The sequence below is a fragment of the Pristis pectinata genome, chromosome X, assembly GCF_009764475.1.
Source record: "Pristis pectinata isolate sPriPec2 chromosome X, sPriPec2.1.pri, whole genome shotgun sequence".
NCBI classification, from domain to species: domain Eukaryota; kingdom Metazoa; phylum Chordata; class Chondrichthyes; order Rhinopristiformes; family Pristidae; genus Pristis; species Pristis pectinata.
The window spans coordinates 11,984,669-11,999,893 of record NC_067450.1 but is presented as its reverse complement, the minus strand read 5'-3'; the positions used below and the strand labels follow the sequence as shown (position 1 = coordinate 11,999,893).

General features: G+C 43.5%; 1 protein-coding gene across 1 annotated transcript; it reads right to left on the bottom strand.

Annotated features, from left to right (window-relative positions):
• Positions 1-421: 421 nt before the first annotated feature.
• On the bottom strand, positions 422-13,762 carry LOC127567021 (transcription factor Sp5-like). Its single transcript, XM_052009644.1, has 2 exons — positions 13,607-13,762; positions 422-2,460 (listed from the first exon to the last, which is right to left on the bottom strand). The coding sequence occupies exon 2, from the start codon at positions 2,411-2,413 to the stop codon at positions 1,484-1,486; it is 930 nt and encodes a 309-aa protein (XP_051865604.1). The 5' UTR covers positions 2,414-2,460; positions 13,607-13,762; the 3' UTR covers positions 422-1,483.
• Positions 13,763-15,225: the final 1,463 nt, after the last annotated feature.

Here is a 15,225-nt window from a genome sequence, read left to right as displayed (position 1 = left end):
AGTCAGCCAATGGCACATTTAGATAAGATCCCTGCCACTCCATGGTTAAAACAAGCCAGGTTTCCCCCTTGCTCCGCTCATTCTGGATGGATGCTTGCTGGGCTGCTTTCCTGCCAAAAGGAAGGCAATGCTCAACATGGGCTGGTTAAACCATTTGGTGACAGAGCACTGTAAATGGCAGAGGGGAAACTGCTTACTTAGTAGTGGGTACTATGGAGGTTTTAATCCTCCCCTCATTACCCACAGGTGCCAGAGCTAATTCAACTACTCTCACTAAATATTTCAAGTGAGATCAGGTAATTCAGCACATTGCATTGGTTAGGGTTCAGTCCTCTGCTATGAATTTACCCACTGCATTGCCCAGCATGGGCTCAAGAATTTATAATGCTTTTCCAATAATTCACCATCAGCACAAATTTTAAAATATAGGCAAGTTGAAGAAGTGATTTGCTCCTTTTATTGACACACCTTATGCAGCACACATTTGTCAATTAAAAGTGTGTCAGAGCCTGTCAAAAGAGGAATGAGATCATAAAAGTGAAATCAAAGTACAAACAAATCCAACAGTCAAACTCTTAACCAAATCTGTTCCATTTTGAAAAAAAAATGCTCACAATTCCCAGGAACATTGTCCGAGGATACAGTGTAATCATGTACAGAGGACGTGTGGTCTTTTTAAGAAAAATGTTCAAAAGATCTCACAGTTGCATGCAAGACAGATGCCATTACAATAGGGTTATTCATAAATTGACATTTTATTGGATACAACCTTCAAAATACATTTTGCTGCCATTTAGTCATGACTCTTCCTTCAACCATTTTTCGTTAAAAAGAAGCCCATCAATTACTAGTTTCATCTAAATCACCTTAATTTATAATATTCTTCTGACCACCAGGTTTAACTTCCATTCAGACTTTTTACACAGTTGCCCCCTTCAGCCCAAAGTACTTGTATTTTCATCATCATTTTTTCTATTTCATCAATTTTCTTTTCAACTATTTGCACTGCCCAAAACTTAATTCTTTTGTTTGACTTCTATCCTTCATTCTTTTTTTGCTCCAGCTTTTGCCTTCAATCATCCTTCCCCCCTCCCACCCCCCCAAAACCCTCTTTCTCTCTGAAGTGGTTATGAATGCAAGGGTACATCCTCCATCCAGAATGTCACTTGACCAAGCAAACCCAAAGAATATTTAACCACTGAAGCAGAATAGGGAATGTGGGCAGGCAGAGGAGAGCTCCTCCCCAGCACCCATGCACACACAGGAAGGCACCTTACCCAGGAACCCTGGTTGAATTTTCCCTTCCCCAGTCCAGGACACCCAAGGTCAGGTTCCGTATTCCCTGTCGCTACCCCTGCTGAGATCAGATAACTCAACAGAAACTGGGCAGTCAAGCTAGAATCTTCCTGATCTGTATGCCTCAATTCCCATGCCACCTCATGCATTTATTCACTGGGCCACCAGGAAAGCTCTGCCTTCTTCCTTACTCCTTCTTGATGTTTTCCAAACTCACACCATGGTGCTTCATCCGTTTATTCTGATGGGTTTTGGTGTGCTTGGAGAGGTGGTCACTCCTCATGAACCTCTTGCCGCATTCCTGACAGCAGAAGCGTTTCTCCCCTGTGTGAGTTCTGAGATGTCTCTGCAACTCATCAGACCTGGTGAAACTCTTCCCACAAAACAGCCAGTTGCATACAAAGGGACGTTCCCCAGCGTGCCACCTCAGGTGGGCTTTTAGGTGGGAGGTCTTTCCATAGACTTTGCCACAGCCAGGAATGTGGCAGATGTGCTGTTTCTTCTTACCTTGGTCTTTACTGCTGCCTGGAGACTGACAGTTGGGACACCTACATCTCCTACAACGCCTAGCACAGTTCAGAAGACTTTTGGAAGAGGTCTGAAGGAATGCAGATGGCAATTGGCTTTGATGGCCCAAGACCATGGCCCTCCCAAATGGGAGATGGTGAGGATTGACAGGATTGGGCTGTTGCATGCTCCACCATGGGATTTCTTCAGGATGACTGGGTGATACATGTCTGTTCGGCAAGGCTGAAGAACAGGGAATAAAGTTGGGGAAGTTCTGACCAATTCCATTAGCTTCTGGGTAGGAGTAGGCCGAACCTTCAGAAACAGAAGTCGCCAAGATTTTCACAGAAGATAACTCAAAAGTGTAGACCGATTCCGCTGGAGGGGTCAGGGGAAGCTCCCGTGATGCCAAAGCTGATGACACCGTCCCGAGAGCATACTGAGCCTTTGGAGGACTGAAGGACATTGTGTGAGAACTCCCAAATGCATCATTGCTCCAAAACTGAAACATTCCTGAGGTGGACCCCATCGGCGAGTCATATTGGAACTGGGGAATGCCTGTGGAGGTTGGTCCAACTTGCCCTACTCTTCCACAGGTGGCACTCAACATGGACAAACTGGATGAGCAGGTTCTGGTGGAGAATTTGGTGTTCAGTCCTGAAAAATAAAAAGGGGGAAAATATCAAGACTGGAAAGATCTGACCTAGCAAGCAAAGAACAAATTACTATTTTTTTTAAAAAAGGAAAGAAATTTAATTTCATCAACTGATCCAAGGACAAGAAGAAAAAGGTTTGTTATTATTTGAGAGGAAGATGCAGTTGGGAGATCCAGGAAACTCACTTTGTAAACCCTTGTGACCAGAAACAGCAAATATATTGTGACAGTCAAAATAAGTAAAACCCAAAAGGAAATGTTGATTTAGCAATTTACAATGGGAAATGTTGAATTGTAAATCCTACATGAAATTTTCACATACTGTTTGTTACGATTATTCTTGATTATTAAAGCCATTGTTTATGATATAGAATTCCCTTCCTAAATCCCTATCACCTCAGACATCCACCCCCCCCCCCCACAAAACTGAACCATCCTCCAAGTCTCCTTTTATTCTAAAAGCATACAAAGAGCTCATGTACTTCGATCAAGACCAACCAGTGAGCTTCTCGCCAGTACTCCCAGTCCACCAGGTTTGACTTCTAATGTTCCTCTAGTCCTAAATTAGTTTCTCTCCCACCTTATCTTGTGCAGCAGACCCACCTGAACCCTATTCCCACCAAGCGTCTGGCTGCCCAACTTCCCATCTCAACCTCTGCATTAGCTGATATTGCAAACCATTTTATCTCCTTGGATATTTCCCCTCCCCTTCAAAACTTATCAATGCACCTCCCCTCAAAGAATTCTGATTCCCATCCGCACAAACAACTGATCCATCTTTTCCTCTCCAAAAACCTGAACGTGCAACTTCACAAACATGCCCATCCCTCTCATTCTGCCCCTGCCACAGTACCACAATGGTTCTTATCCAGCTCTGCGGGTTAGTGCCAAACTGGTTTAAACTTCATCTATCCAACTGTAGGCAGGGAATCCTCAGCAACTAGCTCTTCCTCCACCACTACCCCCAGTATTCCCCAGCAACCTACTGTTGGGTCCCATCTCGATCTTCCCCCATTTCTAATCTACATGCAGCCTCTCAGCAGTATGGACTTCAAAGAAATCCAGTTTCCTTGCCCATTTAGCATGGGAACAAGGACAAATACCTACACAGATAAGTTTTAAACTGCAACCATTAGAAGTATAAAATGGCCACAGCTCCACAAGCAGCTCATGCATTTCGATCAGGAGGAATGTCTGAAGTCAAGCCACTTCCCCCAGGTTGGTCATAGAGCCAAACAGCCCTTCAGGCCACCAGGTGCACATTGACCACCAAGTACCCATCTATACTAATCCCATTTGGTACGTAGCCTTCTATGCCTTGGCAATTCAACTGCTGGTGTGGGGGGATTTGGCATCTATGCAGGAGAGAAGTTACAAGCAAAATGGAACACCCTCTAGCTCCTCAAGGCCACAATTTGAACCATGTTATAGAAGCATCAAAGTTTATTTTATGTGGGTGGCCACAACTTAAGAATCTAGAGTGAAGTCGACCAGTGCCAAATTGAAAGGAAATTCTACCCTCCCAAAAGCATCCCAATACAGTGCCTGGGTCCCACACACACAAGAGGCAGATAAAAGCCCACACATTTTAGCAGTGGCCAGAACATGACAGATTGGATGTGGGCGAGTCCACTGCCAGATTGGCCAGTGTAAAACTTAGCATGCTATTTGGGGGAAAAAAAAACAGGCTCAATACAATGATATTATCCCTTGTTATACCAGAAGATGATGCTGGGAGAATTCACCTTCCTACCTTCTGTTAGCACCCCCATTGTCTTTACAACCACAAACAAGACTCCAGTTCAATGTCTCACCCAGAAGGCCCAGAGTGCTTAACTGCAATATCAGCCTTCGTTACATTCCAAGCTCCTGGCATCTGGGCCCACAACCTTCCAACTCAGTGGCAAGATTACCAAGACGGAGCTAAGTGTGTACAAGTGTGGAGGTTATGCCAGTTCCATAAACCTCATATCTGGGTTGGGGGTGGTAGAAATGGAACAGCTACAGCAGGATGGAATTTGGAAAGACAAGCTTGCATAGACTAGTTTCTTATCCTTCAATATGAATTAGAGTTGTTTAAGATGCACTAAATGATTTTACATACAAGAGGCACAGAGATTAAAGTTATTTAAAGTGTGACAGAGTGATTATTTCCTCTGGCAAGGGAAGGCTTGAACAAGGCATCATTAAAACTAGACCTTGGCAGTTCACACATATTGGATGAGGATGGGCTCCAATCGAAGATTTCAACTACAACTGATGGATTTCTGTTAGACAAAAACAAAATGTACAAAGTGTTATTGATCTGCCAGACACCAACTTAACCCAGTGTTCACGGCTAAACAGCCGTTTGGTTTTGAAGACTGTGCTAAATTTAGCACACAGGATGAAATAATTGCCCTGAGGCTCCCAACAGACACAGAAGCAGTGGGTGAAAAGTAAAAAAAAACACTGGAAATGTTGGAAACCTTGAAGGCAATTCTGGAAACACTCAACAGATTAGGCAGCATCTGTGGAGGGAGGAACAGTTAATGTTTCAGGTCGAAGTCCTGACCTGCTGAGTATTTCCAGCATTTTCTGATTTTATGATTAATTGTACGATTGGATATAGGCTCCCACCACCACCCTCAGATTTCAAATGCAATAATATTTTTTATTTTGAAAAACGGTTTCTCTCTCCACAGATGCTGCCTGTCCTGTTGAGTTTTTCCAGCATTGTGTTTTTATTTCTGAACCTCAAGTCAAGTTAGGAAGGAGTGAGATGCAAACGAGATACCCTATGACTCACTGCCTCACCACACCATGAGCACTTTGCCAAGCCATCCAGATCATCAGGGCTCAGCAGCCTGGCAACAATTTGGAGATGACGCGTAGAAGAGGGAATTCAATCAATCAGGAAGAATTCTTGACATAAAATTCATTCATTAACCTTTATTTGAAGAGTGTGTTTACTAGCATGCAGCAGGACTTCACAAACTGATTGGAAGTACTGAGCACTGAATTACTCACACACTCCAAAACATTTTCAGAGTAAATATTCAAGGTGGCAACTGCATTTCCACAAGGTTCATTTTACAAAGGGCAAGAGTGTGCAAATTCCACTATCAACATATATACTCCATGCAAAACACAAACAACCAGAATTCAGTGAACAAACATTGGATAAGAAAGAGAACAGATAAGAAAGAGCAGAATTTCTCATTGGTCACAATCAAAGTGAAACTAATCGATTGCCATTTGTGTGGAAAATTGCAAGATATCACCACGGTTTAGTCAATAGCATTTTCTCTTCCGAATCAGATGGTTTTCCTCTAGAGACTCGAGCACAAGATCCAGGTTAACGCTCCAGTGCACTACACAGGGAGTGCCACACTGTCTGTGAATAAGATATTTAAACTAAGGGCCCATATTCCATCTACAAGTGAATGCAAAACATCCTGTGGCACGCTAATGAAAGATTGGGGAATTCTCAGTGTCCTGATGAATATTTAGATAGCATCTCTAAAACTGGCTATATGGTCATTAACACGTTGCTGTTTGTGGGAGTTTACTGTGCACAAACTGGCCGATGCATTTTCCGTGTTCCCATAATGACCATGCTTCAAAGGTACTCCGTTGGGTGTAAAGTGTATTTGGAGGAGCTGAGGCACCATACAAGGAGTTATATAAATGCAGGTCTTTCTTCGGCAAGGATCAGTTTTTTTGTTGACACTTACTCAGGGAACTCTCCATTTACTGCACTCGCTGTATAGAATCATACCCTACAGGACCATTGAAATTACATGTAGAATTAACTTAGAAGGTTAAGGAGCTGATAATTTAATCTCAAAATAGAAGGCAGTAGTCATAGTAAATGATCAAACCCAGCCTGCTAGCTTATATGGGAACTAGATAAATAATTAGATATGCTTGAACAAGGAAAGGGTTCCTCTGTTTACTGTGGTGAATGGTCCTTTACAGAAACACATCTAAGGGGATGTGTCATTTCCACTTGTTGGGTATTTGTAGCACGAGGCATCTTCAGATGGCTGTCAGCCATCACTGCACCAGTGATGACAGGTTGGCCTATGATTGGAGGATGAAGTGAATTAGTAGGACAAGCATGATAACCCCATCTCCAGGCTCGTGCACGACATGGTGAATGAGGGCTGGTGGGATGAGGAGCTGGGGAAAGCAGTCCAGGAAATGAATAGGTTAATTCAGCACCATCTCTTACTTTCTCCCTCAAGTACATTTAACTTTCCCTTCAACCCAACAAGGCTTTTTGCCTCAACTACTTCACGTGGTAGCAAGCAGCACACTAACACATGGGATTCAGAACTCTGCAAGCAGTGGCATGGAGTGCAAAAGCCCAGAGGTCCTGCCAATCTTTATAAAAGATCAGTTGTACCCGGCCACTATCGAATTCACTTTGTGAAAGCATCGGGAAGGCTCCAGAAGAGATTTACTGGAATGATTCCAGAGAAAACAGAGCAGAGAAGCGGGATATTGCCTCCAGACAGATTTGATAGAAGGTTTAAAATAAATTGGGATTAGTGCAAATGGGTGCTTGACAGGGTTAGAAAGCATAAATGAAACAAAACTTGTTTTAGGCTCAATAACCAGTCAACACAGATACAAAATGTTTGGCAGCAGAACCAGAGACAGATTGAGGGACTAAATAGGCCGGCTCCTGTTGCAAACACGTCACCTTGTGTTTTGCACTTGGTTTCCGGGCTCTACTGGCATGGAGGATGTTTGTGGGGCCTCCTCATTGCTCCCCAAGCTCATTAAGTTGACCAATTTATCTACCACAAGTTAACTATAGAGATTTAGGGTTGTTATATATACACAGGGTGACAATAGTGACTGGGTGAGGCACTGTCAGTCAGGGACCCACCAGTACAGAGCACTGGGAGATCACCATTTACTGAAGCTGAGCAGCACTGGGTGTGGGGAATGGGCCGGGCTGCCGTATAGAGCAGTGTACCCACTGGGAGTTGCATAGAGGGAGGATGGCAACTGGTGGGAGATGCGATTACTCCATTATAGAGAGAGACAGCACAGAAACAGGCCCTTTGGCCCACTGAGTCTGTGCCAATCACCAATTTACACCAATCCTATTTTATTCTCCCCACATTCCCATCAACTCCCCCCATACCACTCACTAGGGGCAGCTTACAGTGTCCATTTAACCTACCAACCTGCACACCTCTGGGATGTGGGAGGAAACCAGAGCACCTTGGGGGAAGCCCACAAGGTCATAGGGAGAACATGCAAACTCCACACCGGAGGCTGGGATTGAACCTGGGTCCGTGGAGATGCAAGGCTGTGGCTCTACCCACTGCACCACTGTGCATATACTGGGAGAAAGCAACCAACCAGCAGCTGAAGTCGGTAGAGCAAGTGAGAGGGTGCAATAGGACCTGGCCTCTAATCACCTTGGACCCCCTTGCTGCCTCAGCCTGTCCAGCCCAAGCAGTAGTCAGTGGGCGATGGCCTCCCCTATTTAAAGTAACCTCACACAGGCAACACAGAACCGTAGTCATCCTTAACCCTAAGAAACTGTCCGAGGAGAGGAGGAATCCAAGTAAAGTGAAACTTCAAAACCAACTGAAGTGCATTAAACTACAAGCTAAGCCAAATAAAAACTGCTCAGAGTGCTCTTCTGATGTGCACTGAACATCAGGAATGGGACGGGGCTCTTCAATAGAATCTGGGCCAGGTGCAGAGGTTGTCCACATCGAGAGGTTCCCCGATACACTGATGCAAAGGGTGCATTGTGTGTCCCATTGGCGAAGGGAAGGAGACAAGTGACACCTGAACAGAGAGTCTGGGTGTGGGAGCTGGAAGTACAGACCAAGATAACTTTACTTCAGCATAGCTGAGAGAAAACTGGAAACAATTCAGATTCTGGGCATCAAAATTTAATGTACCCAAGGGATTAAGAGTGAGAAAGGAAGTGGCCATGAAAAGCCATACAGTTTTGCTGGGTCACTCAGTATCTAGGACACCATCCCATACAACCACTCTCACTCCAGGGGTTTAGCCAATTCTCTTGAATTTACCAATTCAAAAGTCAGCTAACCCACCTGGGGCAAAGCTGTTAACTTTAAACAGACCCATCCAGTCAGAGGGCAGAATGGTGTGTCTCTGTGCTGTATATCCTCTGTAAATGAGAAACCATTCCTATCAAAAACCTACCCAAGCGTTTTGAGTTACAAGTGGTTAAGATCACTGGCAACAGGAGACTCATCATTGAAAAATCTCAATGTTCAGCTGAAAAGCAGCCTGTAGGATTCCTCCAATTGCTCTACACAGTAAATGGCTAAGGTACTCTAGTGTCTTAAAGCATGCACGTCTGCTCTGTTTTGAGTCAGCTGGGACAGTGGTAGAACCCCAAATGGCCTCAGCAACTTCAGTTCAGAGATGGGGAGATCATATAGCAGATAATGAAGCCGATCTGCCCATTGTGCCAGCTCTGGAAGACCCATCAATTATTGTCCAACCCACCCTTCTGCATAGCCCTGCAACACTTTCCTTTTTTCGTACCCATCAACAGTCTGAACAAGCTACACATTCCAGATCACACCGTCCTGCTGCATTTTAATCGCCCAGTCCAGTTCTTTTGCTAATTACCCTAATTGACATCCATTGACCCCTGCTGGAAATGTATGTGGATGGCAGGCAAGGAGAGGGTCAGGCATGGCTGTGCCACTGAGGTAAAGATAGCCTGATGACACTCACTGTTTAGAACGATGGTCATATGGGGGTGTACCAACTGTATCCCAGTCACAACCACTTTAATTTGGCACCTTTAACTCATTGCCAAAGCATAGTGCCTTTAAGTTATCCCAAGGAACTTCACAGGAATGATCAAGCTAAAAATCCTGATGTCAAGCCACACAAGGTCATGACTACGTGCTTGGCCAGAGGTAGGTTTTAATGAATATTTTAAAAGGAGTAGTCGGGAGAAAGAGCACTTCAGGGAGGGAATTCCAGAACTTAGGGCCCCGGCTGGCTGAAGGCTGAAGCAGTTAAATTTAGGGACACAAAAGGCCAGAATTGGAGGAGTGTGGAGGTCTGGCAGGGGTGCAGGGTTGGAGGAGGTTACACACAGAGCAAGGTACAAGCCAGTGGAGGGAGTCCTAACCAGTGGTGGGTCAAAAAAAGTGTTGGTTAATTGGGAGCTAATATCGATCAGCAAACACACGAAGGATGGACGAGAAGGGACTTGGTGCGAGTTAGGACACAGGGAACAGTTTTGGATGACCGGATTTTTACAGAGAACAGGAAGCCAGCTGGCCAGGAGAGCACTGGAATAGCCATGTGCAACAGTAACAAAGGCACAGATGAGGGTCTGAGCAGTCGATGAGCTGCTGAAGTAAGGCAATGATACAGGAGTGGGAACAGGCAGTCTTGGCGAAGGTATGCCTACAAGAAGGTCCAAAGCTCTAATCAGGACAAGTATGACACTCAGGGGTTCTGAATAATCTGGTATTGGTTTATTGTTGTCACTTGTACTGAGGTACAGTGAAAAACGTGCCTTCCATACCGATCATACAGGTCAATTCATTACACAGTGCAGTTACATTGAGTTAGTACAGGGTGCATTGAGTTAGTACAGGTAAAAACAATAAAAGTAAAGTGTCACAGAGTAAAGTGCAGTTCAATAAGGTGCAAGGTCACAACAAGGTAGATCATGAGGACATAGTCCATCTTATTGTATAAGGGAACCGTTCAATAGCCTTATCACAGTCTAATCTGGTTTAGTTTGGGCAAGTAATTCACTGGCACACCAGGGAACCACAACATTGTGTGTGGGGGGAGTCTATGCCACAGATCCAGTACAGTGATAAAACCAAATCAATATAGGATATTAAGTGGCTGGAATTATGCTGTAAAAGTACATCAAAGTGAAGCAATGAAATGAGCTCTGCATTGCCTTGGGAGGATAAAAATAGGGGAAATCCATTGCAAAACTTTACCTCAGAGTTGAAATCGGAAGGCTGTTATGTGGAAAATAATAATAAAAAAGGTAAGGAAAGAGGGATGTGGGTCATGTGCAGACAGATAGGTTTAGTTTAATTTGGCACAGACATTGTGGGTTGAAGGGCCTGTTCCTGTGCTGTAATGATCTGTGTTCTACAAGGCAGAGAGAAGGATAATTGGAAGAAGGAACCAGATAGTATGAAGAAGGGGGCAGGAGTTGGTGGAAGACACTCATATGCTTTTTGTTTTAAAATCAGTTCAAACACATAGTCAAGCAAGATGATCAGCAGTTCCTCACCAGATAGAGGCAGCATGTGTCCTACATGGAAACATGGAATACATGAAGGAATTTTAATTTGCTCACTTTTGGAGGGGCAATTGGAAAAGTGCATACATGTGCAACCTCATGTGGGTTAGGGTTATTGGTCAGGGGGTAGGAGATGTGGATCAAGGGCTGGGACTCCACCCACAGATGTCATTCTTCACTACTCCCAAACCAACACACCACCCTGGATAGAGGAAAAAAAATCAGGAATCACACACTATTTATACAAATGTAGAAACCTACTTAACCATAAGTAGGTTATTTATCTATTTGCAAATGTACTTTTTATTTTTGTTTGAACAACAAACTTCTAGGAATTTTCATATCAATGAGATCAAAACCCCAGGAGCACTGACACTTCCTCTTTAACTGATGGCAATTTGCTGTGCATAAAATACATCCTAGTTCAGAGCAATTGTCCTCAGTGCCCTAGTCAAGGAAAAAAAGAGCCTAAATCAGCCAGGGCCTTGGCTTGCAATCTTCTGGTCCATGTTGGAATGGACACACACACGGTCAGGAGAGGGACAGGACTGGGCTGTGATTCCTCCCATAGCCAAAAAGACAAACAACAAAAAAGTGACTTGAGCACCTGTGAAGTCTTAGCCAGTACTTTCCCACATTACAACAGTGGCTATACTTCAACAAGAGAATTAACTGGCTGATCGAGGTCTCAAAAGACATTATAAAAAAAACACACACAACATATTTTTGTTCAGGAGAGAAAGAGAGTTTGAAGATTTCTTCCTTTTCTCTGTTTCATTTCTGACTCTTCAAATTTCAGAGACCATTGCAACTTTTAACTGTTAATCCCCAATGAAAAGAAAACAGCACAGCCTCACACCACAGCACAGAAACTTCAGCCCAACTCCCTTTGCTGGCTGGTTTATCCTTTCTACCATATCCTCCTGGCTTTCCAGTTACTTAGCCAATTCTCTTTCCTTTACGCCTGTCCCAACAGCCACTTATGGCAAAGCATTCCACATCTAAGGAGCATCTGAAAAATCCTCCACAACTGCTCTTATCACCCTTTCAGTTGTCACATACGTTACAGGTTATCCACTTCACCCTCTCCAGTACTGATTCACCAAAGGGCACCCTAGGAATCTCAAAAACCTTATTAAATCCCCCTTAACTCCTTCTGTCTCATGAAGGAGCTTCAATTACATGAGCCCATTCATATCTAGATCCAGTTTGATTGGCGTATTGAGCCCACTGCATGTAAACATTCAATAGTCTGTACCAGCTCTCCGTAGAGCAGTCCTGTCAGTCCCATTCCTGCACTGGTTCCTCTCTCATGCCCACCCAATTCCCTTTTGAGAAGGCACCAGTTGACTCTACTTCCACCATTCCCTGTTGGGCTGGGCTCCTGAGAAAAAGATTTTCCTCACACACCCTCATATCTTTTACTCAAAATTTCTAAATTTACCCTAAAAATTTAACTTTACCCTCTAAACCAGGCTTCCCAGTCCCTGACCTTCCCTTTACTTCACCACCTTAAATCAAATCTCCCCTCAACCTCCTTTGCTCCAGGGAGAGCAAGCCCAACTTCTCCAGTCTAACCCTGCGGCTGGAACCCCTCATCCCCAGAACCATTCCAGTAAATCTCTTCCGCCCCTCTCTGGGACCTTCACATTCCCAAAGTGTGGTGACCAGAAATGGCTGTACTCCTCCAGCTGTAGACGAGCCAGTGTTTGTCCAGGTTCCACATTACCTCCCTGTGTTTGTTCTCTGTGCCTCTCTCTGAATCCCAGGGTCCTCTGTGCGCTTTACTAAAATACCCAGCAGAAGGGTGAGTAACTAAAACTTCTAGATCTTAAAGAGATAATTGATAAGAAACAAGTGAAGCAAGGGAATTGTTCTTTTACAAAACGAAGCAAATTGTTATGGTTTGGTGTGCACTGACAGATTAAAATTCACAGCAAATACAAAAAGGAATTACAGATAAATACTTAAAAAGGGAAAACATTGCAACAACGTCTGGAGTGGGAAAGAACTAGTACAGCAAGAATGAACCAAATGGCCACATCTGGTGCAGCAAGTACATGAAAACTAAAAAGAAACATTAAGTGTTCTTTTCCCTCTAGTTTGGGAAAGTTAAACTTCTTTCTCTCCACTGATGCTGCTTGAAGTAGCGGCCAAATCACAAATCTCGGCTCATCCTTGTCATTAGGTTAAGATGCTAAAGGACAACAGTGATTTCTCCTCTTGTGCCCGAGCAAATATTCTTGAACTAAAACGAGGAAAATCATTCCTCGATTTAATTCATTTAGTGACACCGTCAGGAAGATACCGGAATCTGCATATTTATTTTAAATGACATTGGAAAAAAACTCTCCCACATTACCCATAAATCTGTATATTGTTTAAAAATGGTTATATCTACAAAGCTTTTCCTCAGTGCCCTGTCACGAGTGTCATTGATTATTTACTGGAGTTTCACGTGTATTGAGGGGGATAAAAGTTAAACAGTTTATAAAAATTACACTTTAACCTGAGTATCTCCAAGCTTATGAACTACACACAAACCATCCACCGCCAACTGAATGTAGTTTTAACAGAGGGGGAAAAAAAACACATTTAAATTCAAAACTTCAGCAAAAAAAAACAAAAATCCTGTGTGTGATCCCAGGACTAAGTAGCGGAAATTGTCAAGAATTCATCCACCAATAACCTGGTTTGTAATAACGTGGAGAGGGATAGCGACTCGATTCATATACTGCTGGCAACGGGTTTTGTTATTAAATTTCCAAAAAAAAATTTTGCAGAAAGTAAGGAAACTCAGCCTACAGTAACGCTAACGGAGAAAGAGAAAAATATCAACTTGAAAATGAATGCATTTAAAACGACATGACCTGCAGAAACGCTTGTGGATAACAATCTTGGTCCGGCAAGCAGCGACCGTTCACCAGTCTTCGCTGAACCTCACAACAGTGTTTCCAGGTAAACTGACTTCAAAAGAAGAAATGAGTCCTCTGCTTGCTTCTGATCACTGTTCTGATCTTTTGTTCATTTGAATATAATCTGGGTTTTCTTTTGGCCTCTTGGCAGCCAATAAGAGGTAAGGCGTTTGAAGTCAGCCGCCTGGCAGTGATTTGAATGGTTTGAGCACTTTTCAATCAGGCGTCAGATCTTTAAAATGAATGGACCTCCAAGGGAGGGGCCGGCCGGTTTACTGTCTGTCGGCATTGATGGACCTCTGTGATAGGAAGATTGGACACACAACCCCTTGGATTGACTGACACAGACTGACGAAGCCATCACCATCTGGGAGATCTCTGCACACAAAGATAATTGGATTGACTTGATCAAAGAGCTAAATCACCCCACAGGAAATCACCCCCATTCAGTGTTTGCAGTGAAAACCCTTGCAATTGAAGGCATTAAGATGGCTATCTTTAAAACCCAAATGTGGGGTTAAAAGTAACAAATAAAATGTTTTTTTAAATTTCCCCTTGTACCTTAGATCACTTTTTAAAAAAAATTAAACATCCAATCTCAAGTCTTTGCAACATAGTTGTTAACTGCATTTTATCACACTTCTTTATGGCTTTGAAAGTTGCAGTCATGTAGCAAGAGTTTTTTTTTAAATTAGGGATGTGGTAAAATTGATTTCTGGTTTCATGTTCTGGTTAATTCTTTTTTTCTGTGGAACACTTTTGAAAAATCCAAGGTTTGATTTGTTAAGGGGGAATGGTGAATGTCTCCTGTGAATCTTTTATGGCAGTTGTGCAGAGTATGTTGAGTCTTTCATGCTTTCTGTCAGGGCTCCCGTTTATATACAAAGCCTTGCCACATGGACGGATCCTCTTTTTTAGAGAAGGAGTCTCATCATCATGGCTTGTTTAGTGCTTCTATGTACACTCAACACTCACAGCACTGCTGCCACAGGTCGAGCAAAGAGTGGGTCATAAAGTGCAACTAGTGGGGACCAGTGACAAAATGGAAGTCTTCCATTTCTATCGTGGCTTACAGGCTGGTGACATGATTTTGAAGTGGCCACCAGTTTATTGTCGGAGAGGTAACAACCAGTTTGGGCACAGCAAGTTCCCACAAGCAGCAATGTGGCGAGGTCTTTCAGGGATATTCATTGAAGGATTGGCCTTGCAAGGCCTGAACGAACAACACTGTCTGAAACTAGGTGCCCATTCATGACCCAATGGCAAGGCTGCCTGGGTTTGATCTGTCCTGAAGGACGTGGGTGGTTCGAACGTGATTAGATTGGGAGATGAGTGACGAGGCCACTTAATCGACAAGTGGTGTTCAAACCCTATGAATGTGGTAACCCAGATCAAACAACAGGCCACATTAAATTGTAAATTGGTTTATTATTGTCACATGTACCGAGGTACAGTGGAAAAACTTCGTTTTGCATGCCACCCATTTCACCACATCTGTACATCGAGGTAGTATAAGGGAAAAGCAATAACAGAATGCAGAATAAAGTGTTACAGTTACAGAGAAAGTGCAGTGC

Bases quoted from the DNA above. Each gene is read 5' to 3' on its own strand.
- LOC127567021 (XM_052009644.1), bottom strand. From the start codon at position 2,413: ATGTTGAGTGCCACCTGTGGAAGAGTAGGGCAAGTTGGACCAACCTCC.